This window comes from Ambystoma mexicanum, chromosome 2q (genome assembly GCF_040938575.1).
Source record: "Ambystoma mexicanum isolate Mex_15411 chromosome 2q, UKY_AmexF1_1, whole genome shotgun sequence".
Classification (NCBI taxonomy): Eukaryota; Metazoa; Chordata; class Amphibia; order Caudata; family Ambystomatidae; genus Ambystoma; species Ambystoma mexicanum.
In genome coordinates, this window is record NC_090924.1 from 440,845,590 (window position 1) to 440,872,268 (window position 26,679).

At 45.4% G+C, this 26,679-nt stretch overlaps 1 protein-coding gene across 1 annotated transcript in view; it reads left to right on the plus strand.

Annotated features, from left to right (window-relative positions):
• The window catches only part of LOC138569484 (caM kinase-like vesicle-associated protein), a 618,938-nt gene that overhangs the window by 547,532 nt on the left and 44,727 nt on the right, over nucleotides 1–26,679 (plus strand). Inside the window, exon 5 of the mRNA XM_069647487.1 lies at nucleotides 6,921–7,044. Within this exon, the coding sequence (XP_069503588.1) occupies nucleotides 6,921–7,044 (124 nt within the window). The remainder of the gene's footprint in view (nucleotides 1–6,920; nucleotides 7,045–26,679) is intronic.

Genomic DNA, 26,679 nt, shown 5'->3' on the forward strand with positions numbered 1-26,679 from the left:
GCTTCCTAGGACTAGACACTATAGTGTGTAGTGTGTCCCCCCTCATCTTACAAAATATCTGCTGGTGTACTGGGACTGATTCAAATCATATCTATCATATACCTTTGTCTGCCTTCTATTTAAATGAACATAGATTTGTGTATAGTTTGGTGCACTCCTGCACCTGTTATCTTTTCTGACCCTGTCCATATTTCAGCATAGCACATCCAGGGGGATTCCAGAGCTCAGGTCAGCGGAAGAAGCCATAAAAGTGTGTGTTTGCCATGCCCACCTACACCTGAGTCAGCTCATACGTCTGACTGCAGAAACAGCCAAAGCCTCACATACTGTTTATCAGCTGTCCACATTGCCATATATGCCTTTCAATTTGCAGATGTTATTTTGCTAGGGTGAGTACTAGGACTAATGAAGAGTTCAACTTCCATTACTCGCTCAAAGGGTTTCTTGATGAAATTAAAAAAAGACCATGCTTGGGCTCTATGAAGAGATACTCTGTTGTGAGTTGGCCTCGGGCTACGCCCCTCGGCCTCGTCCCCTCCTCACTACGGCCTGCAGACCCCACAAGGAGGAGAGGGTTCCCACGGTACATGTTTTCCATTCCCATCACCGAGTAGAACCACTCCCACTAGAAGTCTATAAAAATGTTGTACCTTGTCTTTTTAGCCCACACCGAGTGTCTCTTCTTTTTTGTGCTGTGTATGACATCACTCCAAAGAAAGTCAGGCAGGGGAAAAGCATAGCCTTGTAAATTGGAGAGTGTTAATTAATAACTAAAGGTAATCTAAATGTTGCACTGAACAGAAGCCTCATATCTTTTAAAAAAAACAACAAAGGAGTAGAAAGCCCCAGAATTATGATTTGTGCTGCTTGTTACGTGTGCCTGAATCATCCTAGCAAATGCTATTTCTACGGACAAGTGGGCATGTAATCGTTCTAACAGTTCATAGATATCACTTCCATTGCAATGCATTCTAGGACCTGCAGTTCATCAATTAAAATGAGAACCCTGCCAGGCATTAAAACGACACGATCTCACGCAGTCTGCGTGGACGTGTAGCTGTTAGGCTGCCATGGGTTTATGGTCTTTACATCGAATGAAATGCATCGATGAAAATCCATCGAATGGAAATGCATCGAAATGCTATCTTTTACATGTAAAAGTACATATCCATCGAAACTTGTCCATCGAATGTAGGGATGGACAAGATTCAATGGATATGTGCTTTTAAATGTAAAAGATAGCATTTTGATGCTTTTATTTTCCACGGTAAAACGTTACATGGAGCTGTCCAGTGCTGAGATTTCGGCACTGGCCAGCTCCTTGTATTGTTTTAATGTTTATTGTATATTGGGGGGGTTTGCCCCCCCAGGCTCTCCAACCCCCACGCCTACCCCCACTTAACCCTAACTCTAATTCTAACCCTTGCCCTAACCCTAACCTTAATTCTAACCCTAACCCTAACACTTGCCCTAACCCCAACCATAATTCTAACCCTTGCGCTAACCCTTGCCCTAACCCTAACCCTAATTCTAACCCTTGCCCTAACCCCAACCCTAATTCTAACCCTAATTCTAACCCTTGCCCTAACCCCATCCCTAATTCGAACCCTTGCCCTAACCCTTGCCCTACCTCTAATTCTAACCCTTACCCTAACCTTAACCTCTATTTCTAACCCTTCCAATAACCTTAACCCTAACCCTAAAATCCATCGATATTTCGATGGAAAGTATTTTCAATGAATAAAATTCGATGGAAATAAATTTGATTAATTCATTTTCGATGGAATGTCCAGATACCGCTGCCAAGGTCTATGAAAGCTGCTGGCGGGGCCTAGCGCTGGGGCTGCTGGCAGGTAACACTTCTCCTGTCACTCTTCAGAAGTGTCGAGCAAGGGGTGTGATGCAGCCAGTAGGAGAGAAGGAGTTAGTGGGGCTATCATTGACCAATGCCCCCATAACAGAAGTCTGACGGATCCAGCAGCCAATGTACATAACCGTGTTTATGAATCTTATGCCTGGCTCTGCTTTGCAGCTGAGGCAGAACTTTGCGTCCATCATTCAGAAGTGCAAGTGACATTAAAAAAATAGTTTAATGTGGCTAATGCAGTGTTTTATAGGCCCATAACCTGCACTCTGTTATTCGTAAAAATGTTCAATGCAATTCAATAAAAAATGGATAGCTTACACTAATTTTATTTATTATCAATTTCAAGTGAATGAATTATATTTTGCCAAATGTGCATGGTTAATCTATCCAGGCACTATCTCTCTCTCTCTCTCTCTCTCACACACACACACACACACACACACACACACTCTCTCTTTCTCTCTCGTTCTCTCTCTCTCTCTCTCTCTCTCTTTCTCTCTCTCTCACTCTCTCTCTTTCTCTCTCTCTCTCTCACATTAAAACAAATAGCCTTTACTTACCTTTCAGAATCCGTTGCTGCAGCTCCTCCTCTGCAGGCAGGGCTCTGGCTCCCATGCTCCACCACGCACACTAGGAACCAGCTCTGGGTCCTGTCATGCGCAGCACAGCACAGGAGCCAGAGCTGTTCATGTCTTGGGGGAGGTGGGATTGGCTCGGATTTCAAAATGAAATCATTTCTTTTTGAAGTGACTCACGCTGACTTCCAAAAGAAATGATTTCCGTTTCGCAAAACCAAAGGGAAAATAATGTATTTTTGATGTCAGAGTGATTTCAAAAACAAATTATTTATTTTTGCAATCCGAACACCGCACCCCACACCCAGGGGTCGCAAAGGCAGGGCCAGGGGTTGCTTGGGGGATGCCAGGGGTTGCCATTGCAACCCCTAGCGACCCTCAAATGACATCCCTGCCTCCACATATACAAGGCTGAGTGTTCTCTTGCAGCACTGTGAGCTGGCAACTTACCTGTTCTTTGCACTGAAGTCGGGACATAACCGGCTCCTTTGCACCCCTCACAGTACAGGGTGCACCCACTTTTAAGGCTGCCCAAATTGGTGTAAAGAATTTCCCAAGAAGGCTCTCACTCCTTTCCTCCACACTATCAATGCTTCACTCATGGAAGGCATCCACCAAATGCATTACAAACTGGCCAGTTCCTATCCCTACTGAAGAAGCACCCACTCAACCTGGAAGGTATTAGCAAACTACCGCCCCACCATCCATCTACTCTTCATTGTCAAGCTCATCGAGAAGACCATCACAATCCAACTACACAAAAAGATTGTCAAACACAGCCGACTTAAAGAATACCAAGCCAGTCTCTGACCGAGACCACCCTCCAGATCATCGACGAAGCACTCCTCATCATGGACAAGTGTGACACATGCCTCCTGGTCCAGCTTGAACTCCTTGCTGCATTCAACACAGTTTACCACAAAGCGCTCCTCAACACTGTGTCCTCCCACAAGGGATTCAATAACAGAATCCTTCGATGTGTGGACTCCTGCATCATATAACAAACTCAGATCCCAACAGTGCCAGGACTTTGTACTCGCCCCTGTCGTCTTCAACCAAGACACAGAGCCACTCGGAGCCCTTTTCGACAAGTTCAACATCAAAATCCACCAGTATGCTGATGACACACAGCTCAGCTGTCACTGAAGGCCAACTGACTCAGTCACATTCATCAATTGAAACACTGCATGTCCTGCATGCCAAATGCCTACTTTAAACTTAACCCTACAAAAGAAAGATTTCGTCCTCATTGGGGCTGCCACCAAATGAACTCACGTTAAAAACTGCCTCACACAGATCTGACCCTCCGGGATATTGTGGCATGAAATTGAATATTTGCAGCATAAAAAATGAAATTGAAAATTTGAGTGGAATTTGTGCAACACATTTTTGAATTGCCTGGGGGCCAGGGTATGAATATTAGCAGCTTGTGTGTGTTGCCTCTGCTATATTGTAATAAAAAGTGTCCCAGATGTCCCAAGCTCGAAAGAACAATGTTTGTTTTGCTTGTTCTTTGTTTGAGGTGCTTGCCTATTTTAGAATTGTAACTTTATTTATAGATATCACTTGTAGCATGTACCCCTTCCAGGGGGTTTCAGCCAGGCAGTAGTGGATTTGGGCGGGTGGGCGTCCATACACAGTCTATGAGAAGGTAGATTTTATAAAGCACTGTTAGGTGTTCCATTTGCATCTCTCCCCTCACTCTTTCTCATACTATGCCCCTTGCTCTCGCTTCCACACTATCGCCATCTGTTTTCAATCTGTTTTGCCATTATCTCTCATTCACCTTCCTCTTTGCTCCTTTGCCTTTATCCCTTGTCCTCTCCCTGTTCTGCATCCTTTCACTTTGTCTCTATCTTTTTCTCTCCCTCTGCCACCTCTCGTCCCTTCTGATTCTCTGCCTCTTCCCATTGCTTCCTGTGTTGACGAATTTCTTTGACCCCCTCACTGTTTCTCTTTCTATCTGCTTCGCTCTTAGTCGCTTCTCCCTAGATCTCTGTCCCTCTAGTACTTCTTCTTCCCACTTCACTCCTGCTATCTATCATGCTCTTATGTTTCTCCTCTCCCCTCTGACACGTTCCCTTCTCTTACCATTTGAATCACCTTTTCCTATCATTGTCTGGATTCCTCTTTTTCTTTCCCTCCATCTCTCCCAACTTTGTCGAAGCTACTAAGTGTATTTTCCATTCTGCTTCTTATGTGGTTTTTGTCTCGCTTTCCCCACTCTCTCTGCACTTTCCCTTATCACCATTTCCTATTTTTCATAATTCTTCTGTCTGTTTGTCTCCCCAAACCCAAATCCTTTTTTATTTTCATTGAATTTACCTCCCTTCACTTTTCTATAGCGAAAAGCTTTGCACTTTAAATCTGAAAACGAATAACCTTAACTTTGCAGTGACAGTTAAATGAACAAATGGACACACTGACAATTTAAGCGCGAGCTGTACTTCATTTGTCAGTTTATCCATATGTTTTTTAACTGTCACAGGAGACATTAGATGATGTGTTCTTGTCTCTAAAATGCACTGCAGGGTTATACAAAAATAAGACAACAGGATTTCAAATACATCACCTTAAAGGCGCTCACACAGAGCACTGACAACAGCGAGGAGCTGGATTGTGATCAGCAGCCCAGAGTTAAATGTTTGTTTGCTTTTGGGAGCATTTTCATGTGTATAGCGGCAACTGCGGCAAACTGCCGATGATGTGGCTGGTCTGACAGATGGATCTCAATGGCTTCTCCCCCTAACTGTTCCCTGGTGAAAATGACCTCAGCTTCATCATGGATTGCAAGCTCTCCTTCAAAGAACACATGCCACGAAGACACAAACAGCACAGCACCACCTCTTACTGCTGTGCCGAATTAACCCCTTTATCCCAGCCAACACCAAGGCTCTGGTCCTCTCCCACCTGCGTGGTGGCAACGCCTTTCTGGCAGGTGCCCTGAACACTACTACGGCCACTCTGAAAGAAATCCAGGGTGCTACAGCCTGCCTCATTACAGGACTGAAGACATTCAATCACATTTCACTTACTATCAAGGAACTACACTGGTCTCCCCCTCAAGCTTCATCACCTTCAAGACAACCTGCATCACCTACAGAGACAAGGCTCTAATGTCCACCATGTCATTTTATGCATCTTGGGTACAACGCCTTTCTGGTAGGTGCCCTGAACACTACTACGGCCACTCTGAAAGAAATCCAGGGTGATACAGCCTACCTCATTACAGGACTGAAGACATTCAATCACATTTCACTTACTATCAAGGAACTACACTGGTCTCCCCTCAAGCTTCATCACCTTCAAGACAACCTGCATCACCTACAGAGACAAGGCTCTAATGTCCACCATGCCATCTTATGCATCTGATACAATCTCTGTCTCAGGAGGTCCCCGCAACACCAGGAGCCAAGGTATTTCCAGAAGGGAATCCAAGAAGTACTAGAAGGAGAAGACCAGAAAACACGCCCTTCCTTGGAGCAACCTTCCTGCTAACACCTGACTCGCTCCCTCCTTCCTGTGATTCAGGAAAGATCTGAAGACCCTGCTCTTCAAGGAACACTTCACAGACAAATGAGAACCACTGACCGACAAGACTATCCCGCCCACTATGTTCTGTTCACCTTAATTGTTCAGTGCTCAGTTGCTTTCTAGCTAGGTGTGTGCTGTATACATTGCCTACATACATACCTAGATGGATGAATGAATTAAATTTCGGGGGCCCCATCATGACACTTCGCATTCAGCACTGGTCAATGCATGTTACGATGCTGCACAGAAGGACCACAGTCCGGAGGCGTTCTGTGCCCCGCTGAGCTGGACAAAGTCCAAAGGGTCAAAGCCCCATGCGTGATGGGTGGGTATAGAAGCAGTATGCAATTCTTACAAAAGAATTCCACTAATAGTCTACATGTATTTAAAAACACAAGTGATTGCAGTGGACAACCTCCATTTTGTACCCACCCTCCCTTTTTGCTGTATTTGATTATGTAGCTCCTTTTTAAAAAAAAAAATAATAAATGTTACTTCATTTATTTTAAAAAAAACTTGACTGAAATGATCTGACTTTTTAGTGAATGTATCTCTACAGTGTTTTATTGTGCCTTACCACAGTCCACGCAACCCTTCTAGATCAGCTTGTTCATTGGATCACGCTATGCATTTCTGAACAGTGGCACTTTGAGCCTCTACCTGTACTTTAGATTACAGTTGCTGGGTTGGCAGGGAGCCAACAATTTGGATTTGAATTGCACTGATCATCACTGATTGCTACAGCCCTGTGTCCGTTTTGCCGCTTACACACCACGCTAAGTCTTATAAACTTCCTAAATCATTGAAGGATTATGCAATTATACTGGGAGCAAATGTAGAAATCCTTAATACGCCTTGATGCTCCCTTGCAGTGATTACACCCTCATGGTGTTTGGCATGTTGTAATGTATGCATTTCTAATATGTGGTTCTCGATTCTTTCAGCTGGAGAATTTAATGTACTACAATCAGAACAGCCACCACTCCAAGGTGGTTCTGCGAGATTTCTACCTGTCCCGTTTTGAGAGCGGGGAGATAACAGAGCCGTGCGGCACGCCGGAGTACTTGGGTACGTTGCCTTCACTTTACGGCACATCAGCTGAGGAATGAGGGGGGTGGTGTAGACGGAGACATGCGAGACAGCAAAGTACTGGGTGCCTTGCCTTCACTTTTAGGGACCTCAGGTGAGGATTTAAGGAGGCGGTGCAGGAACTGTACACTCTGCTCCAGGAGCAGTCACATGATCGCCTGCTTTGGAAAAGGAAAGGCCATGAGCTGCATCAGAGCGGGACCTTGAGCCTCAATGGGACTCAATATTTCTGGATCAAGCGGAATGTTCATGAAAGTGCTGGAGGCACGTTCTTCCCATAAATCCCATCAATAGTAGCAGTACATTAACACGTTGGGGTATTTTACTCATGATGAGAAATATTTGAGCCTGGTGTGGGGAGTTGAAGGCTTGCACCATGGTGCTTCCTTTCTGCATATATTTCCACAGTGTGCTTTGTGGCATGAAACATTGAGTTCTTTCAGTGGAGTGCATGTTCTTAGATGAATGGGCCTATGCACTGAAGTGGAGTTCCTTAATCATGCAAAGTAGTGGTTTAATTCTGGGCATGCTGTGGTGTATTCATAGTCCTTTGTGATGTATTCTTCCGTGTTCGCTCTTTATTACTGGTGTGGAAAGATTTACTGCTGTGAGATTTAGTGCTTCCTTTCTAGTATGGGGTGGTTCATTTCTGGGGAGAAGAACGCATTTTCCCACAGTGCATTGTTTTTACTTTTTTTACTACAGTGTCATGCTTTAGTCTTTGCATGGAGAGCTTCAATCTTGGGTGCAGTGACTTATCAGTGGGTTATAAAGCTATCTTTGGGGTTGAACGATGGGTTCCCGAAGTAGACTGCTTTTTTCCGGTTGTAGGTCAAAGGATCGACTACAAAGGATCGAATGGTCAAAGGATCTACACAAAAGGACCGAAAACAAAAGGATCGATTTTTTTTTTTTACATTTTTTTTTTTTGGGACCCCCCCCAATCCCCGTTTTTTTGGTAAAAAAAACACTTTTTTTTCCCTAAAACGAAAACCCCCAAAAATATATATAATTAAAAAAAAATTCAATCCTTTTGTTTCGGCCCTTTGTAGTCGATCCTTTGTCTTTCGATCCTTTGACTGTCGATCTCTTAACTGGACCCCCTTTTTTCCTGGTGTGGACATTCCATTCTTGGGCTTAAAGTGTTTTTGCCGATGGGTGGTGTGCCCTATGTCTGGTGGGGAATTCTGTGTTCTCACGTGGAGTGATTCAGTGCGGAGGTGAATACCCTGGCCCAGGAATGCAGTCATTGGCCTGAGCTCCTTGGCCAACCTATACAGCATGGGAGTCATGTGAGTTCGTATCAGGTTGATGCACACCGGTAGGAAGGCCACTGATTGGAGAATAGAACTTCATGCAATTCCATGGGCGAGAATCCGCCAGTCTTCTGCACTGTAGAGTCTAGGAGCTGTGAGGTCTGGGTGTATGTATTTTTTGGGGGTCACTGAACTATTCATGCTTGAATTTCCCTGCAATTGGTTCATTTGATGAGGTGGCAACAGACCTTTGCAGACACTGGTGGTCCATGGCCAGCCCCTTAACACAGTCGTGCAGTTGACTGATCTCTGCCAATGGGGTGTCCTTGGGGTATTTTCTTTTTCTTTTCTCTTTGCGGACAAATCATAGGGTGCATTGACTACTCAGGCACCCCGGTCTAAAGTAACCCAAGTCTGGCCTAAAATAGTGAAGTAGCTCATAAGATTCAGTGCTGAGTTAATTGCCCACGCATCCCCCTTACCCCCGCGCAATAACGCTGATGACTTTATCGGAAAGTGTGAAGTTATGGAACACAGACATTTCCACTAGCACCCTATTTGACAAGTTATCACTCGCAAGATCTAAAGTGCTCCCCAGAATTCTTATGACCTCAAGTACTTAAATTAGGAGTTTGAACCAGCAAATCTGTGTTGACATGAGACACAGTGTGTAAAGTAATCGTCCCCAAGGAGGTATTAGCAAGCCTTCTGCAAAGTGTGGAACTGTAATGCCTGCTGAGGATTGACCTAGCAGGGATTAACCCTGCAGAAAGCATTAGAATGGAGGATAGCCAGGCTCTTCCCCGTTTGCCATGTGGTGAATTCCATCAATTCTTTGGGGAAAAGATCAATCCCATTGGAGCTGCTATCAGACCAGGGATTATTTCCTTTCAAAGATTTTATACAGTGTCAGATCCTATTCTAAATTAATTTCCTGCCAAACGTGGTGGGCGGGAACGAAGATCTGAAGGGCATACTGGTGTGGCAGGGCAATCTGGGCTGGGACATTAACCCCGAGACCTGGCGGAATGTCTGAGACAGGGACAGCAGATCGCCTCAATGCAGCATGATAAAAGAGAGTGCTCATGCCATTTACGACAGCTGGGAATTCACCCCTCAGCTACTACACACAGTTTTCCCCATCCTCTTGCTCAGTGTTCGAGGGATTACGGGGGTCTCCTACCCATCTGTGGTGTCGTTACACCAACAGTCTATACCTTTGCAAGAGATGCCAGGTAAAATGAGTGCCATCACTGGGATCCCACGCTTGCTTCACCCCACTCTTACCTTCCTAGGCTACAATGCTGATAAAGGTGAGTACCTGTTGCATGGGACCGGAGCTAGCCTATTACCTCACAACTGAATGGTGCAAGACTTACCTTGGCACAGAACTGGACAGTTAGGCATGGTCCACTGACTTGGATGTGGTGGGTCAAGATGTCCTGGCAAAAAGAGAAACAATCTCTGCTTCATCCAATCATGAGGTTTCTGAACATCTACTGACCGCTTACAGATTCCTCATAAAAGAGTGGCTCAGAGATGTTCATACTGTGATGACTCTGCTGCCTAGAGTCGGGGTACATACACTTCCCTTCCTCTGCCCTCACCTGGGCCAATAACGGGCTCTGTGTCGGAAGGGATCCTTTGGCAGGGTCACTGGCTTTCTTACAAGTCTCCCTGGCCAGGAGATGTGGGAGGTAATCCATTCCTCTCTCCAGAGGTACGTTTTCTTGAAATATGAAATATACTTGAACATTTTTACTAATTGTTGTCAACGTCAGTTTTAAATGTTTTGATTTCCAAAGATGGACTTCAAAATGTAGAAACGAAAACGTGTGCCAACAACTATCCAGGACCTCTCCCAGCTCCCCACTCGGACACTTGCATGAAGTCGACAACCCTTTGTGTTATTTCCTGCTTGCGCGCCTCCTTGAGATAGAGATAAAGACCGAGTGAGAGACAGAGTGAGAGCATATATATGTGAGCTATCTGCAGAAGCCATGCGGAGGATAAATAATCACAAATCCATCATGGGAGGGTGTGGGTGATGGTGAGTAGGGCCATTGGGTCTTCGACCCCATTCCAAGACCTGTCACCTTCAGACAAGATTCAGATATGGAACATGACTAGGTCCCCTTCCAGAGCTCTAACACTCTTTGAGCGCTCAAACCTACACCACAACACTTGGGGAAGCCTCACAGGTTACCCCTGCTCCCACCAGATTATCCCCCAACCCTACTGTCGCCTACAAAGAAGACCCCACCACCATCCATACACACAGCATCACGCTACTGCGACGGTAGGCAGACACTGCAGGCCCCTAACCCCACCATTTAAGCACCACACGGTGTATTTATTTATTTATTTATTGTTTGCTTGTTAGGTGCTTATACAATAGGAATATACTTTTTGAAAGCGCCCACAGAGCAAGAAGGGAGGGTACATTACAACTCAATATTAAAAGCTGAGGGGTAGAGGAAGAGGGACAAACCTACTATGACTTGTGACTATTCAGAACGTGCAAGTGCAGAAAGGAAGAGGGAAGAGGGGATAAGTGCTGGGGAGTCCGAGTTCGTGGGAGAGCCATGTAAGAAGTGCGAGGAATGTTGAGTGCTACACGGCCAGAGCCGCAGGATGTGTAAGTGCGAGTCTCCAGAGCAGAGGGTGTGCAGATGCAAAGTGCTGTGGATAGAAAGGAGCTGGGAGAAATCGGTGAGGGAGGTCAAGCCCCCAAAGATACATAAAGGCCAAGGACACAGATTCAGCAACTCTAGGAGTAGCAGAGGAGAGAAGGTGGGAAGGAGAAGGAAAAGAGGAAAGTCTTAAGCGGCTTCTGGAATTTGAGAAGGTCCTGCTCGAGGCGCAGAGGGAGGCTATTCCAAAGGAGGGAGCCCACAGAGGAAAGTGAGCAACCAGAGCCCTCTTTTTAGCAAAAAGATTACAGGGCCTCGAAAGAGGTTGCAAACGCATCACTTCAACAAACCTGGGCGGTAATGAGGAGGGGCCATTAGGTTTCTGCCCTCTTTCCCGAACCGACATACAAACACCTGGCCTGGAAGGCGATGCAGAGAGTGGCTAGGCATTCCACGGCCCGCCAGGCCAGTTCTCCCCCTCCCACCGCTCCATCACAACCACATCTCCTGATTCAGCCATCACACCAGAAGATCATTGGTGCGCCGAGGTTGTATATAAATGGCAGAGGTGTGTAATCCAACATCTATATCCCACCTGCAATAGTGGGTCTGCTGGTTAATGTGTGCGTTACCAGAAAGGACAGCCCAGAAATCACCCAATAAGGCCTTTGTTCTCCCACACTCCAACAAAGGAGGATCTGTTGCTTTATTCTGGAAGCCACCCTAGAGAGGGCGAGAGGGAGCGAGAGAGAGAGCGAGAGGGAGGGAGAGAGAGCGAGAGGGAGCGAGAGGGGCCCCTCAGAAATGTGTGGTATCAGTAGTAAAGTTGCTACAGGAGGAAATGTTCAGAGTGATACATTTAAAAGTATAAACACTATATTTAAAAAGTATGAGACAAAACAGGTGAAAAATGAATGCTTGAATGCAAGGAACCAAGTACATATTTGACAGGTGTAAAAACGGGAGTTGGCCTGTAAATCACAGGGGCATTTGGGGAGGGGGCCAAAGATGGTCCTCCTTAAGTACCCTGATCTTACCAAAAGCACTTTTTGCAGCAATGCCCAACGCACAGGATGCTCTCTGCAGATGGCGTATGGGTGGGTTGACATGACAACATGGCACATACATGTAATCTCAACAAACAAAAAGGGCTGTAGCAGGTTATATGCAAACATAACCTTGTAGTCACAGAAATTATTGCTATGTTTCAAAAAGTATAATTGTGTGATGTCATGGTTTCATATAGTGTCTCGTGCTGGATATCTTGGGCTTCTAAGTGCAGTGATCATAGTTTTTATTATTGTATGATGTGATGGTACAGGACTAAGCGACCACAGACGGATGCAGGCTGAGTCGGCCATGCTGGGATTCGAATATGCGAATTCAGGTTGCACAAAAATGTCGGATACAGGCACTCACTGAGAAATCCGAGTTTAGCAAAAACTGTTTATAATACTGCAATAACCGCAGGCTAGAAAATCTGTAACTCTTCTTGAAACAATAGAAACACATTGGGCTATAACATAAAGTACTGGACGATCGCCCTGCTACAATCTGCACAGGTGTTGGCAGTTGCCAATGTCGTCTCCTCAACACTTGGGGCAATGACACGTCTCTAATTAGTCTCCAGCTGAGGAGCTGGATATGCTAATTTCTGGTGGCACCACATTCAACTGGTATGTTAATGAGTCCCCCCACTGGTTTTTTTTTTAGGACTTGAACCCTTCACACAGTTCTGAGGCACAAGATCTTTAAAGCGTCAGTCAGTGGAAAATCCTGGCGCTCCCTTACGCCCTCTCTGGGCCTTTGAGGGACATGTGATTGCGCAACACCTCTGTCCACGGGGCTGAAGCGATGTGCATGAGAAACCTGTAGCGCACTCCTTATAAACAGTTCTGTGGAGCCTAAGAGTTCAAATCTAATCATGACTGAGATCGTTTGCATTGGGACTCCTGCTCCTGCTTTCCGACTCTCACTCTGGCCGGCCTCCCTTGGTCCTGCGCCCACACCCACCTGCGAGGACAAAAACCTTGGGGTCAATTTCGACTCCACTCTCTCCTTCTCCCCTCACATTTTGGACATTTCAAAAAAATCCAACAACCAGCTGCACCTGCTGAGAGGTGCAGCTGGTCCTTTTCTCACCCTCCCCCAGCGGCTCACTGTCTCCAGAGCCCTGGTTCTCTCAAGGCTGTACTACTGCAACAGCCTCTTTCTCATCCTCCCTGCCTCTGCTCTGCGCCCTCTGCAACTCATCCAGAACAGAACTGCGAGACTTGTCCTTGGCCTCAAGCCCAGGGACTGCATCTCTCTGGTGCTGAAATCCCTCCACTGACTGCCCGTGGCTGCAAGGATCAATTTCACGACCCTCTGCATTGTCCAGAAGGCTTTCTGGCACATATCTTCAACTATGCTTACCTAAATACTGTCCTTCCAGAATCATCGTCAGACCGATTTGCTGTTATTTACACTGTTAATTGTATTATATGCACTTACTCAGCCTGTGCAGACTTGTATCATTCAGAGATTCAAGGGCTCTGAATGACTTGTATTTTTTCCCTCCCATTCTCTCCCTCCTTGAGCGCTTTGAAACACTTGCCTTGTGTATAGGCGCTTTACAAATAAACAGTACCATACCATACCACACCATACCATGTGTGCTGCAGCTCTTTATTCCTGGGAAGGGATTGGACGCCCAGGGTCAGATTTTAGCTGTGCTAGACACCAGCAAGCTCTGTGGAGCGCCAAATCCTGAGCCACTGCAGCCAGGATTTCTTCACCACAAAGACGTCATCCATTGTGGCTGGGTCTTGCAAAACCATGCCTTTGGCATCAGTCATGGTGAGAGAAGCTTGCCTCCATTTAGTACAAAGAGGCACAGCGTACAAACAGCGTGGACATGTGGGGGCTCCGCAAGATAGGCCTCCAAGCAAGCAGGCTTTTACCCGCTGGACACCCTTAAAGATTCACCCTGTGGGCCTAACAAGACAATGTTTTTTTTCCAAAGAGTCTAAAGATGTCTATGTCTTTAGATATGATAGAGGTAATTTATAATGCACCTGTACACACGTGTTTCTAGGGGCGAGGAGTAGGAATGCTCACTAGGCATGGCAGGAGGGACTGTACCAACCTATAATGGCTGTACAGTGAGTGGGGTCTTCTTACGGATAGTTCACCATGAGTAGACAACTACCACTGGCTGTACATTCATGTTGTGGACGGTCTCAACACTGGACTCCCCGCCCTAAATGAAACAGAGTTGAATAGCTCTTAATGGGCAGTTTCAACCAGTTCCAGAATTTAAAAGAGAAAACCAAAATTTTTCACATCAAGTTGAATCAATCAGGGCATGCACAGTGCTCACATTTTGTCAGAACCAAGGGGCACGGATACACAATAGGGGCTAATATGATAATACACCGACATAGGGATTGTGAAAATCTAAGGGAAGGAAAATGATCAAACTAAACACAAATAATTCTAGCGCAAACAATTTCAAGTGCTAGGGGGCACAGATGCCTGTTGGATAGTGAATTATTCTAAATGTGGTTGGGTGGATGGTGAGGCCAGTTACTCAGGAGTCCTACAGAAAGTACCTGAGATCTGAAAAGAATGAAGTGCCTAGATTGTAAATCTCTGAAACTGAAATTGGCGGTCCTGTGTTCAGTAAGTCTATTGTTGGATCAGAGATTTGGGTGGGGGGAGGACAGAGCTCTGCAGGCACAGTATTGACTGGCAACAAAGGCATTGAACAGAAAAGGGCAAGGGATACAACTAAGACAAGCATGTTTGGTTCCCCTTTGGGGAGTACACAGAATGTCTGAAGACGTTCCTGCAATGGCAGGCAAACATCTAGCCTTCTGAGCAAGTTACTAGTACAGTGCCTCACTCTGTATGCTCATGGGGAAATGAGGCAGGAGTGGACTTCTGTGGCTGGGCCCTAAGGCGGGAACAAGAAAGCAATACTTTCAAGACAATAGGCTGTATGGGGGGACCAGTAGGGGCAGAATGGTGACAGGAAATAGAAATCAGGAACTCAACAAGGCAGGGGATAGAGATTTCCTGCTTGGAGCCCAGCAGCCAAACTCTGGACAAGGAACCTATAGGAACAAAAGTATTCACAGAAATATCCAGTAAAAGAACAGGAAGGTTAAGTAAGCAACGTTTCTGGGCAAAAAAATGAGCAATAACTAGAGTAAGATGGACTATTAGCGAGGCTACTGAAGACTGGAAACTATGGGCTGCAATCAAGAAAACGACTGTCCGAAACTACAGACTAGAATCGAGAAAATGACAACCTAAGATCAAGAAAAGTACAAACCAGGAACAAGGACAGCAGAGGCATTGTTAGGGGGGCTGAGAGGGCTACAGCCCGGGTCTTTTGGTTGTAGCTCCAGATAGAAGTTTAGGGGTTACAACCAAAAAGGCTAGCTAATCCCAGTCCCGACAGTCCCAAATTTAGCATAGCCCCAGATCTTTTCCATACCGTAGCAACACCCCTGAAGGAAAGTATGGACTATTAGCACCCGGTGGGGAGTGTGTAGCAGCCACCCAGCCAATGAGGAGGCTCGGAACGGGGGCATTACCGGATTGTAATCCCGCCGCTCCGCGCCTCCTCAGGGCTTGAGACCACCATCTTCCCGGCCGGGAAACAAGGTAAGTGCTCCCTCCTCCCCCCTTAACTTCCCCTTTGATCCTTTTTGGGAGCTGACGCTCTGGGAACACTTCTGTCCCCAGGACATCCGCTCCCGATCTGCAACACGACTCCTGACTTTTTTCCTATTTTGTTAATGGCTGCCACGGAAATGGAGAAGGGACTACTTTTAGTCCCTTCTCGCGTTCCATGGCGGCCATTTGTTTTTTTAACTTTTTTAAAACCTTTTTCAATGGCCGCCATGGAAAGGGAGAACAGACTTTGGGCCTCATTCCGAGTTTGGAGGTAGCCATGGTGCTATTTGCGCCATGGCTGCCTCCAAAACCGGGTCGGGCACCGGTCTGGTACAATGGGGGCTTACCGGGTCATTCCGACCCTGGAGGACCTGGTAAGTCCCCATTGAACCAACCATTCCCCATACCCATTTGAGCCCCCGCAGGGCTCAATGGGAATGTGGAAGGCACTAAATACGGGCCTGCTCATGGCAGGCTCGTAATTAGCATCCTGGTCCCTTAGCGGGACCCTTAAAGGACGTGTGGTCTGACCACACGTCCCTTACGGTTCCCGCTAAGGGACCTCAGAATTGAGCGGTAAGGGATAACCGGCACCGGTCTCCTTACGGTGCCCGGTATCCCTTACCGCGCAACTTGTAATGACCCCCTTTGTTTCCCTTTCCTTGGTGCCCATTTTCTTTTCTATTTTCTTTTTCAGTTGCGAAACTCCACAGCGTTTCACAACTGAAAAATATAGCTTTTAGTACACCGGTCTTACAGGCCAGGATACTAATAGCAATAAGCCTCTCACGGGGTGGGGGGGGGCATTACCATTTCAGTAGGGGCTTGCAAGGGGCCTAAATAATATCAGGTAATGCAGGCAGAGGGGAAAGAATGGACTGCAGCCAGTCAAAAAGGGCACTTGAACTGGAACAGGTATTGACAATAGCCGAAAGCAGCTCAGCAGGAAACATCAGTTATACGCAACAAGGTCTAGAATCATGCTCAATGCAAGAGCAAGGAGTTCCTTTCGCTAGCAGCTAAAAGAACACAGGCTCACCTGCTGAACTTGGCGCTACACATTTGATGATAATCTTTCTCCTCCCACTGTGATCCTTTGGTAGTGAAATGACCCTTGGACGTTTGGGTATTGTAGTTCTACGCATGTGATAGAGATTCTTCCATGTTTTCAGAGCCACCAGCAGGAGCATTGTGGGACACGTAGTTTGTGCAATCCAAAATCTTCAGTTAGGTTAGGACGCACTGCAATGATGTATTATGAGACCCAGCTAGGCCCCTAACGCTGCCTCTTACTGTTCAAGGGACTCAGTGATGACATCTTCACAGCAAATAAAGAAGCAGATGACAACACTTTTTTTCTTGTGGGTGAATATTGGTGCATACTGGTAACATTTCTACCTTGGGGTAAAGCACTTCAGTAATCCGGGCGGAGCACTGAAACCCTCTCAGTCAGTTTCGCTGGTACTCGACTCTCTCCATCACAAATGTCTTCCGCCTTTCAGTGCCCTGCACACGTGTCATGCTAAGACTCTGGGATGCAGGAATGCTCACTGTCCAAGAAGGACCTGTTTGTCGGAATCAGGCCAGGAGTGCTGATGTGGGACTTGCCTGGTTCTCCTCATCATGTGACGCTGTGCTGCCGCAGACCAGTTCAGGAGAAGCTAAAGGCCTCTTGCAGGTACATACATATCTGGCAAGACCTGCTGTCCAGTGAGAATCCCAAAAAAGGATTCTGGGTATCAACTCTTGCAAGGAAGGCAAATGTGAACTTTAAGCTTAAACAGCCTCTTGTAATAGGAGCGATTTTGGGGCTCAGCAGCCACCCTGCGCCAAGGTGCTGAGGACAAAGTTACTCTAATCTGTTAGGGCTCACCCCATTGGTCAGCCATGTGCTTCATATGGCAATCATGATTAATTAACAAGCATGAGCTGAAAACGAGAGGGGCTGCATTGATATGGTATTCTGGGGGAGGGGCATAAAGATGTCTTGTCTCTTAAAAACAATGACACACACTGCCACGTCCCATGCCCTGTAGCTTCTGATACGCTGAACATGTGAAGGTAAAACAGCATTCTGGCATACAGTACTTCTGGCACATTATATCATGATTACTATAGACTGCAATGTGTCACACGCTGCATTCGCTAGATGTGAAACCTGGGAAGTCAATGATGTCCTGAACCTTAATTATCCTCTATGGTACTTTTCCCTTCATAGCACTTTGCCCTTCCTAGCACACCTTCCTAGCACTTTGCCCTTCCCACCAGACCTTCCTAGCACTTTGCCCTTCCTACCAGACCTTCCTAACACTTTGCCCTTTCTAGCAGACCCTATGAATCCTTATATACTCGGATCTATGTGATTATCTCTATAAAAATACTGAAGCAGAAAATACCCATTTTGTTTTTCTTTTTCACATTTCCACACAATTATATCCGGGGGAGACCCCCGCAGCCCTCCCATACTTCCCGATTACTATTATTTTTATCCTAAGCCACCCACATATAATTGCATTGACATGCACAGTTAAAAACTCTGCATTTTTTGCCGCAAAAGTATGGGGTGATACCATATACTCTACATTATCCTCGGTGGTCAGTCAAAAGGCCAAAAAAAAATCGAATGACAAAAATATCGAAAAATAAATCTCCCAAAAAAAAATAAACGCATTTATTATTTATTGTATTTTTGGGGTCAGGTAAGTAAAAAAAAGGGGTAAAATTAAAAAAAATGAAAAAGGGGGGTTGGGGGGAACCCCCCCATTTCGAAAAGAAAACGTATTGAAAAAATAATTCGATTTTTTTTTTCGAGATTTTTTGGTTCGACCTTTTTTTTCGATATTTTTTTTTCGGTCTTTTCACTATAAACCATTATCCTCACTTGATATATATATGCTATACTACACAACACTGCCAGCATTCGCGGGTCACTACAAACTGTGTTCTAAGGTCTGCCGGCTATTTTCTACCTCACCATCTATTTAGTCTCATGTATATTGAACACTACGGTATTTCACACCCAATGCACAGTGTAGAGAACCTTCTAGCACTGTACTGAAGTCCATCATGTCCCCTCTTTCTTCTTCACCCCCTCCACCCACTCACTTCATTTTCCCTGCATGCCTACATCTTTACACGTCCAATCCTTGGCACAACACTTCTGTCTGCTGGCTTGGCAAACCCAGTTCTCTAGTTCTCTGCCATGAGTCAGGTGGGGGTTTTCTTGCCTGCTTGAGCATATCTCAAGTCCATCGTGTAACCAATCACCAACATCATCTAGTACCTTGCTTTGGCTTGTCTAGATCCAGCCATCACAATAAAATGGAGGTTCAAATAATGGGCTCCTCTCATGAATAACAACGAGTATCGACAGTTATGACATACGCGCTACTACAACCACAACACAACAAAATCCCATCATCCTCATCTCCTTTTTCTCTGTCCTCAGAATGTGTTCGTTTTATTGTAGTTTCCCTCTTCATCATCACCTCCCAACCCATCCTCACCATCTCTCATCACCACCTCTCCCAACCCTGCCTTACATGTCCACACGGAAAGTTCTTGAATGATCGGACAAGGCTAGGTGCCATAAGACCACTATGGTGCTGAAGGTGGCAGTACAAAGACGTCGTAACGTAACATTCAGCCTAACGTGGGAGGGGAGAATTCAGAAGTGTGATCTATAACATGTGCTGCTCTCTGGGCACCCTGTTATTTTGTTAAACACCTTTACTGATGGCTAGCACCAGCCTAGCGGTGCTATGCAAGTCTCACTAGCAAAGCCAAGTAAAACGCATGCAAGTGGCACTTTCTCTATGGGAAAGCACCTCTCAGGGGTAAAACATGTTCTCCATGTTTTTTAAAGTGCAGGTGGTACTGTGATGTGAGATTTTCCACAATATGTGCATGCGTTTGTGTGGTGTGTGGAAGGACTGCGCATGCATGTTTGTACGGACTGGAATCAGCTTTGCCATCATTTGTGTGTTTTTCTGTTAATGTCTTCCTGTTGATATGTTTATTTTTGTATGTCTTTGTTTCTCTGTGTCTGCGAGTGTGACCTTTTCGTTGTGCATGTGTGTGTGATTATTTCTTGGTGCATTTGTCTGTTTATGTGTGTATACTCGGTAGTGTCTTTTGTGTTTTTTGTGTATCTGTATGTGTGTGTATTTATTGTTGCATGTGTGATTGTGTGTGTCTTTGTGTTTTGTATGCAAGTATGTGTGTCTGTAAGTCCTTTTGTATATAGGAGTGTGTGACTGCATTTCTAAGTACCTCTGACTGACTTTGTTATGGTGCATATGAGAGGTTGAGTCTGTGCATATGTGAGTGTCTGTGAGCAAGTTGTTTTTTCTTTGTCTGTGTATCTGTGTGTGCCTGTGTTTGTGTGGACACCAGGTCCTAGTTATCACTAGTGGTGCATATGAGAGGTTGAGTCTGTGCATATGTGAGTGTCTGTGAGCAAGTTGTTTTTTCTTTGTCTGTGTATCTGTGTGTGCCCGTGTTTGTGTGGACACCAGGTCCTAGTTATCACTAGTGAAACTGTGGCAGTGAACCTCTCAGTCCAAAATAAGATCTTTGCGTGGAATGGAGCATCGTCTTCACCGCTCTTGGTCACTCAATATGCACAAAAAGAGAAAGAAAAGAAGGACACTGAGGTCAGAACCTTCTGATGCTGCACCCTTCCTGCCCTGCATGCCTAGGTCAGTACAGATGTCTGTGCTTCCAACAGCACCGCTAGGCAACTGCTCTGCATCCCTGGCACCTATCACGGAAGACAATGTTCACTTGATAGCACCTCCCCCAGGGCCTTGATCAGGAAATACTGAAGGAGGGAGAGTATTGATTTCACATTTAGATCTCCCTTGCAGGGTCAGTCCGACTTTGTGTAACGCTCACGCACAAGGATTCTGTACCAGGGAACTTCTGCTAAATGTTGGACTTTAGTCTACAGAACAAAAGGCCAGGACATGTGGCCACTGACCCTGGAAAACAGAAAATACAATTGTGTTGCTTCCTGTCTCATCTCGGGTTCCACAAGAGGGGGAGCAGATCATCAGCCTCAGACCAGCAGAACTGCCACTGGGTACGTCCCTAGAAGCCGGAGGCAAGGAGCTAAAAATAAATATCCAAAAAACAGAATTGTCACTGCCTGCGATCGTCTATGTCTTGTGACATTCAGATTCACCCGACGAAAAGCAGGAGGAGCTATCTTCACCATCATAGCTCCCACCCTCTGGCACGCTCTCCCCATATGTATTCAAGAAGAGCCCTCCTACCTGATCTTCTACAAAAAGCTCAAAACTGCTTTATTCAATAAATACGCCTAACTATTACCCAACCATTCTCTCTGAATTAGCGGTAGCTGCCCTCTTCTGTAACCGAGAGCCTTGATTGTAACTGTTATTTTACCATGACTGCTGTACTACATGTATTGCAACTTACTGTAACTTAGCACTGTGATACTTCCGGGTTTGGGCGCAATAAATAAGGCGCAGGAAGGTTCCTTTCATTACAGCTTCTCGCTGGGAGGGAGTACAAATAGCAAGCCTTCTCCACAGCACTCCAATCGAATGCCCATATCATCCATAAACATGGCTGTGGGAATCTTCACACAGGAGTTCTACCAAACAGAGAACAGACTGCTTTTCCAACTCAGTCAGAGCCCCAGTGAATGCTCCCCGCAGGTCAGCAGTTTGGGAACTGATAACCACAGTAGGTTCAGCCACTCTTTCATCTATGATGGAGCCATAATTTAGAAAACAGGTCCAAGTTGTTTTGAGGAAGGAAAAGCACAGAGCATCCATGAGCCTCTGGCCCAAGCAAGGGTCAGAAAAACAGGTATAATACCGCCAATGTTAAAGGTTTTTATATTGCACACCAATGCCACTGGTGTGGTCTCCAGCCGCTCAGGCGGATCTGTAATGCAAGGAGGGTGGGTGGTTAGTGGGGTTGAGCGGGAAAAGAGCAAGAGAGCAGTGATGTGCTGTTGGCAGCTTCAGTTCAGCAACTCCGTTGATTGAGCATTAGTGTGATTTTCAGAGGTTTGGCACATCATCCGCTGTTGTACGAGATTATGTGTGGTTTGTTTTGTGGTTGTGGTGTTGTGAAGTATGTGCGGATTGTCATGCTGTAGAGATTTGGTTGTGTTAAGTCCGGGGTTTGAGAGGTGTATGCAGAGGAGTGAGATTAATAGTATGGATTTTTGGTGAAAGTTTTGGAAATCAATCCAAGCGCTCCACACCTCCCACCGCTGAAATCCATCCAAGTGCAAAGTGCATCACATCTCCCACCCCAGGAATTCATCCAAGCCCTCCACCACCGCCCTCTGAAAATCAACCCAAGTACACCACGCCCCCCAACCCAGGAATCAATCCAAGTGCGTCGAACCAGCTCCCCACTGAAAATCCATCCAAGTGCATCACATTTCCCACCCCCAAATTCCACCCAACCGTGCCACAACTCCCTCTCCTGAATCCATCCAAGCGCGGCACATCTCCCACCCCAGGAATCAATCTGAGTGTGTCGCCCCGCCAAAATAATCCATCTAAGTGCATCACATTTGCTACCCCTGATATTCACCTAAGTGCATCAAGTTCTCTAACCCTGACATCCATCCAAATGCATCAGAATTCCCACCCCTGGAATCTGTCTAAGCATGTCACGTGTCCTACCATTTCATCCAGTTGCATCACCTGTGGCAGTCCTGATCTTTCTCTCCCCCCTTGTTGCCCTTTCTGGGTTTTACCTGAATTGACACCTCAGCATTCATGATTCCTAATCTTTTCCAGAATGTGTTAACCTGTCTGATTTCTTAGTACTAGCCCTATTTCTAGCAGAATGATGTGTTCACTGGCCTAAGGGGAATCAGCAGGGAACAGTTGGTCATCTTCCGCGAAACCCTACAGGCATTGTCTTATCTATTGGGGAGGGTCTTGTTGTCCCTCAGTGTTGGTGCGACTAGGCTGAGATTCTCCCTTCCCTGGTATTACCTGCCCCAGTTTTCCTTGAGCCTCCTTTCCTGCCCTACTAGGAACAGGCCTACCAGCATCTCTGGTTTCTTAGTAGTCCCTCTTTTAGGGGTCAAGGGTACAGGCATGGGGTGTCTCCATTTAAGGTCTCTCTTCCCAGTCCTGTCCCTCTCCCCAATCATGTCCCTCATTCCTCTATTGTTTTCAGGCTGTTTTCCTTTTTCAGTACTTGCCTGGTTATGAGGTGTGCGGGTGCTGTTTAGTTGGTTTAATTGGGTTCGGAGCTTAAGCGCCAGGTTTTAAGAGTTTTAAGAAGTTTACCGAAATCTTGTATGGTCCTCCACAGTTTGCATTTCCCTGGGAAGGGAGTTCCATAGTCTCAGGCTAAGCACGTGAATACCGATCCACCCAGTTTTTTCGTTGTGTATTGTTTGGGTTCTCAGCGGATGTCGTTGCAGGATCTCAGGGATCTGGTTGGTTTGTAGATGGAAAGTTTCTTTTTTTTAAATCCCGCTCCCAGGCCATGTATTGCTCTTTGCGTCATGCACATTGTTTTGAAAGTGATTCTTTGTTTGACTGAGAGAGCCAATGTAACATCCTAAGAGCTGGTGTGATGTGCTCCCTTCTGTTGAGTTTAAGGAGAAGTCTGGCTTCCCCATTTTGTGTTTGTTGCAGTTTCCTTAGTAGGTTTTCTGGCATTATAAGGTATATGCTGTAAGCATAATCTATCCTGGACATGATGAGGGATATGATGGCCCGTGTTTTGTGTGTGAATGAGAGGAATGATGGAATATGTTTGATCTTTATAGGTGGAAGAAGCACTACTGGATTATCTGTATTACCTGTGGTGCTAGTGTTAACTCTTTGTCCATGATGATTCCAAGGGTTTTTTACAGCTGCAGATGGTATTGGTGTGTTTTCCAGTTCTATGGGCCATGGGACCCACAGATTGCTTCCTCTGTCTTCAGGTGTAATCATGATTTCAGTTTTGTCTGGGTTAATTATGTGTTTGTTGATGTTCATCCACTGGTAGAGCTCCTTGAGACACTCTATTAGGGTTGGGTTCTTTTCTTGTATGTCAGTGTATTTGAAGATGATCTGTGTATCATCTGCGTAGTTGTAGCAGGTTAGTCCGTGTTTTTTGATGAGGTTGATTAGCAGTGTCATGTAGATGTAGAAGAGTAGCAGTTCTAGCGATGAGCCTTGGGGTACTCCACAGGTGGTCTTCTGTTGTGCTGATTTGAAAGGTTTTAACCAAACCGTTTCTGTTATTTCCGAGAGGAAAGATATGATCCGGAGCAGTGCTGTGTCAGTGAGCCCTATTTCTTCCAATCTTTTGATTAGGATGTTGTTGTTGAATGTGTGAAAGGCAGCTGAGAGATCCAGTATTATCAGTGTTGATTCGTGTTGGCATCTGCGTTCTTCTTTAAATCATCCCATATTGAGACTAGTGATGTCTCTGCTCATCACAAGGGTCTGAATCCTACTTGTGCCTGGTCTAGTAGATGATTATTTTCAGCGTGCTCCAGTAGTTGTTTATAGACGTAGGTTTCTAATTGTTTTGCTGTGTATGGGATGTTTGAGATTGGTCTATAGTTTGTGAGGTCTTCCATATTGTCCGCTGTGTCCTTGAGCAGAGTTTTGATGTAGGCCGTTTTGAATGCTCTAGGTACTCTCCTTGTTCTGAGCAATTGATTGAAGAGGTCCAGGTAGTATTCTGATGGTGTGTCCTGTGCGAGGATGGATTTGTAGATGTCTGTAGGGGAGGGGTCCATTGGAGAATCGGCCTTGTTACTCTTTTTAACCGGGCATAGTCATTTTTCTCTCAACATCTGCTGGAAGTAGCACATTTTGTTTTGTGGTCTCGGGGCTGGTGGTAGCTGGTGCATTGTTTGGTCGATTGGTCTACTTTGTATAACTCAGTGTATGTTGGTGATTTTGTTCTTGAAGGGATCTGCAAAATCATGGCATAGATTTTGGGAGGGTACTGGTGAGTTGTTGCATCCGGGTGGGTTTCTCATCTCATTTACGATGTTGAATAACTCTCTTTGAGTGTTGGTGGCTTTTCTGTTCCGGTCATCGTAGAGCTTCTTTTTTGCTTTGAGAATTTCTGATTTGTAGGATCTTATTTGTAGTTGGTATTTTACTATTTTACTCTTTTGTCTAGGTCTTAATTTTTCCTCCAATCATGTTCTAGTTTACGGTTAGTTATTTTCATTGCTTTTAGATGGGGGGGGGTGAACCATCTAGCCACTGCTTTTTTCTTAATGAGATGAGACGAGACGCTTTTCTGGGCAGATGGCATCTATTGTTTCTGTCGCCTCCAATGATATGACTGTTGGCTTTGCTTTTAGTAATGTTGAGAAGCAGATGTATACATCTGCAGGAGATCCTGCCCCCCTATCTCCCCTGTATTGAAGACAAGAGACCTTGCCTTGCCTGACACCAGCTATTGTACCAATACCACAGCGAATATTTGGAAGGAGATACCCATTGAGACATCCCTATCGAATGTACCCTCTAGTTGATAACTCCCTGAAGGAATATGAGAAAGAGCTGAGAAGATGAACTGATGACATAATAAGAAAGAGTGCACAACGTCCCGAGATATTGAATAAAGATGATGTATGGATCCTAGAGGACAAATGACAAAGTAAACAATTGAGTGATATGATATGATATGATATGCTAGGTTATTTAAAACACGCATAGTAGCCAGAGTACCCAGTGGTTTGTAAGCACGGACACGGGGATCGGACCTGTGGTGCTCCGTGTCGTCTTGCTTCCAAGGTGAGCACATTGCCCCTGAACTATCCTCCCGAGAGTGAACTATCAAAGTGGAAAAGACAAAGATAACATGTTAACAAAGTGCTGTAGAAAACAGAAGTTCAATGAATGTACAGATGCTGAAATTCAAGGCAGATCAAGTCATCATATAGACTAGCTACAAATAGTGAACAGATTGCAGGCGACTCTGCCATTGCATAGAAACTGGACATTGGTATCATGAAATAGTAAGCTAAAAACCATGAAAGGGGAATGACAAGCTGTGTCGCTGCGGAATAATAGGCTGCTGAAGCTGCATGGCGAGGCTGTCTGGCCTGAAGTCAAGATCCTAGAAACTGAGGTCAGCTATCTACTCTGAAGAGAACGAGTGTGCAAAGGATGAATCCTCTCACATTAAGGTGCAAGGAAGAACACAAAGAATGGCAAGTTTTAATTAATTTAAAGCATTTAAAAGCTGCAGAATGAACCAAATCGTAGAGTCTTGTCGTGTGAGCCAAGGATGTAAATAGAGTTTGAACTTGGAGTTCCAGACAGAATAGCGAGTGCCTTCACTCCCATGCATTTTCAGGATGAGAATACTCTGCAAGACCAAGTACAAAGACAATTTCATGGAAGAAGGCATGGGTGATGGGATATGTTGGGCTAATTGGGTGGTGCGGTAGCTTCATGTCTTATCTCCCTGCACCTGGTTCTTGTCTTACATGCTGCTAAATTAACCGAATGTTCCAGACATGGCACAAGCATGCCAACCAATTGTATTAGTCCATATAATGAAGGGCCTTATAGTTTAGAAGACCAATCAAACACGATGTAATTAGTGTTTGCGAAATGACATGTTTGAAGAGGTAGGCATAAGTTGTCCACCTGATAAAGGACAGCCAATTATAATCCTAGCTCTTATATGATTGTATATCTAGATGTTTCCCTTAACCAATCCAGACCCTTGATAAGATTTACACTATTGCCACGTAGTATGACGTCACTCTGACGCATAATGGAGTATATGAAGTATATTTTTTTCGGGAAATCATTGAGAGACTGAGCGTACGTCCGTTGATGTTCGTTGTAACCTCTCTGTTTTAGATAATTATTACTAAAACAGTGACTTGCCATCTTCTTGAGTTTGTCAGTTTATTTGGACTCAGACTTATTCTGGTGTAATCCCATCCTTTACCATATGCACATTCCAAGGGGAATATGCTCACTAATGCTCCAGAGATGAAGAAGACCGTATAGCCCACTGCCCCATGCACCCGATCATGCTGGTACAATCTGATAGCTCCCAAAAGATGTCCACTGAATCTG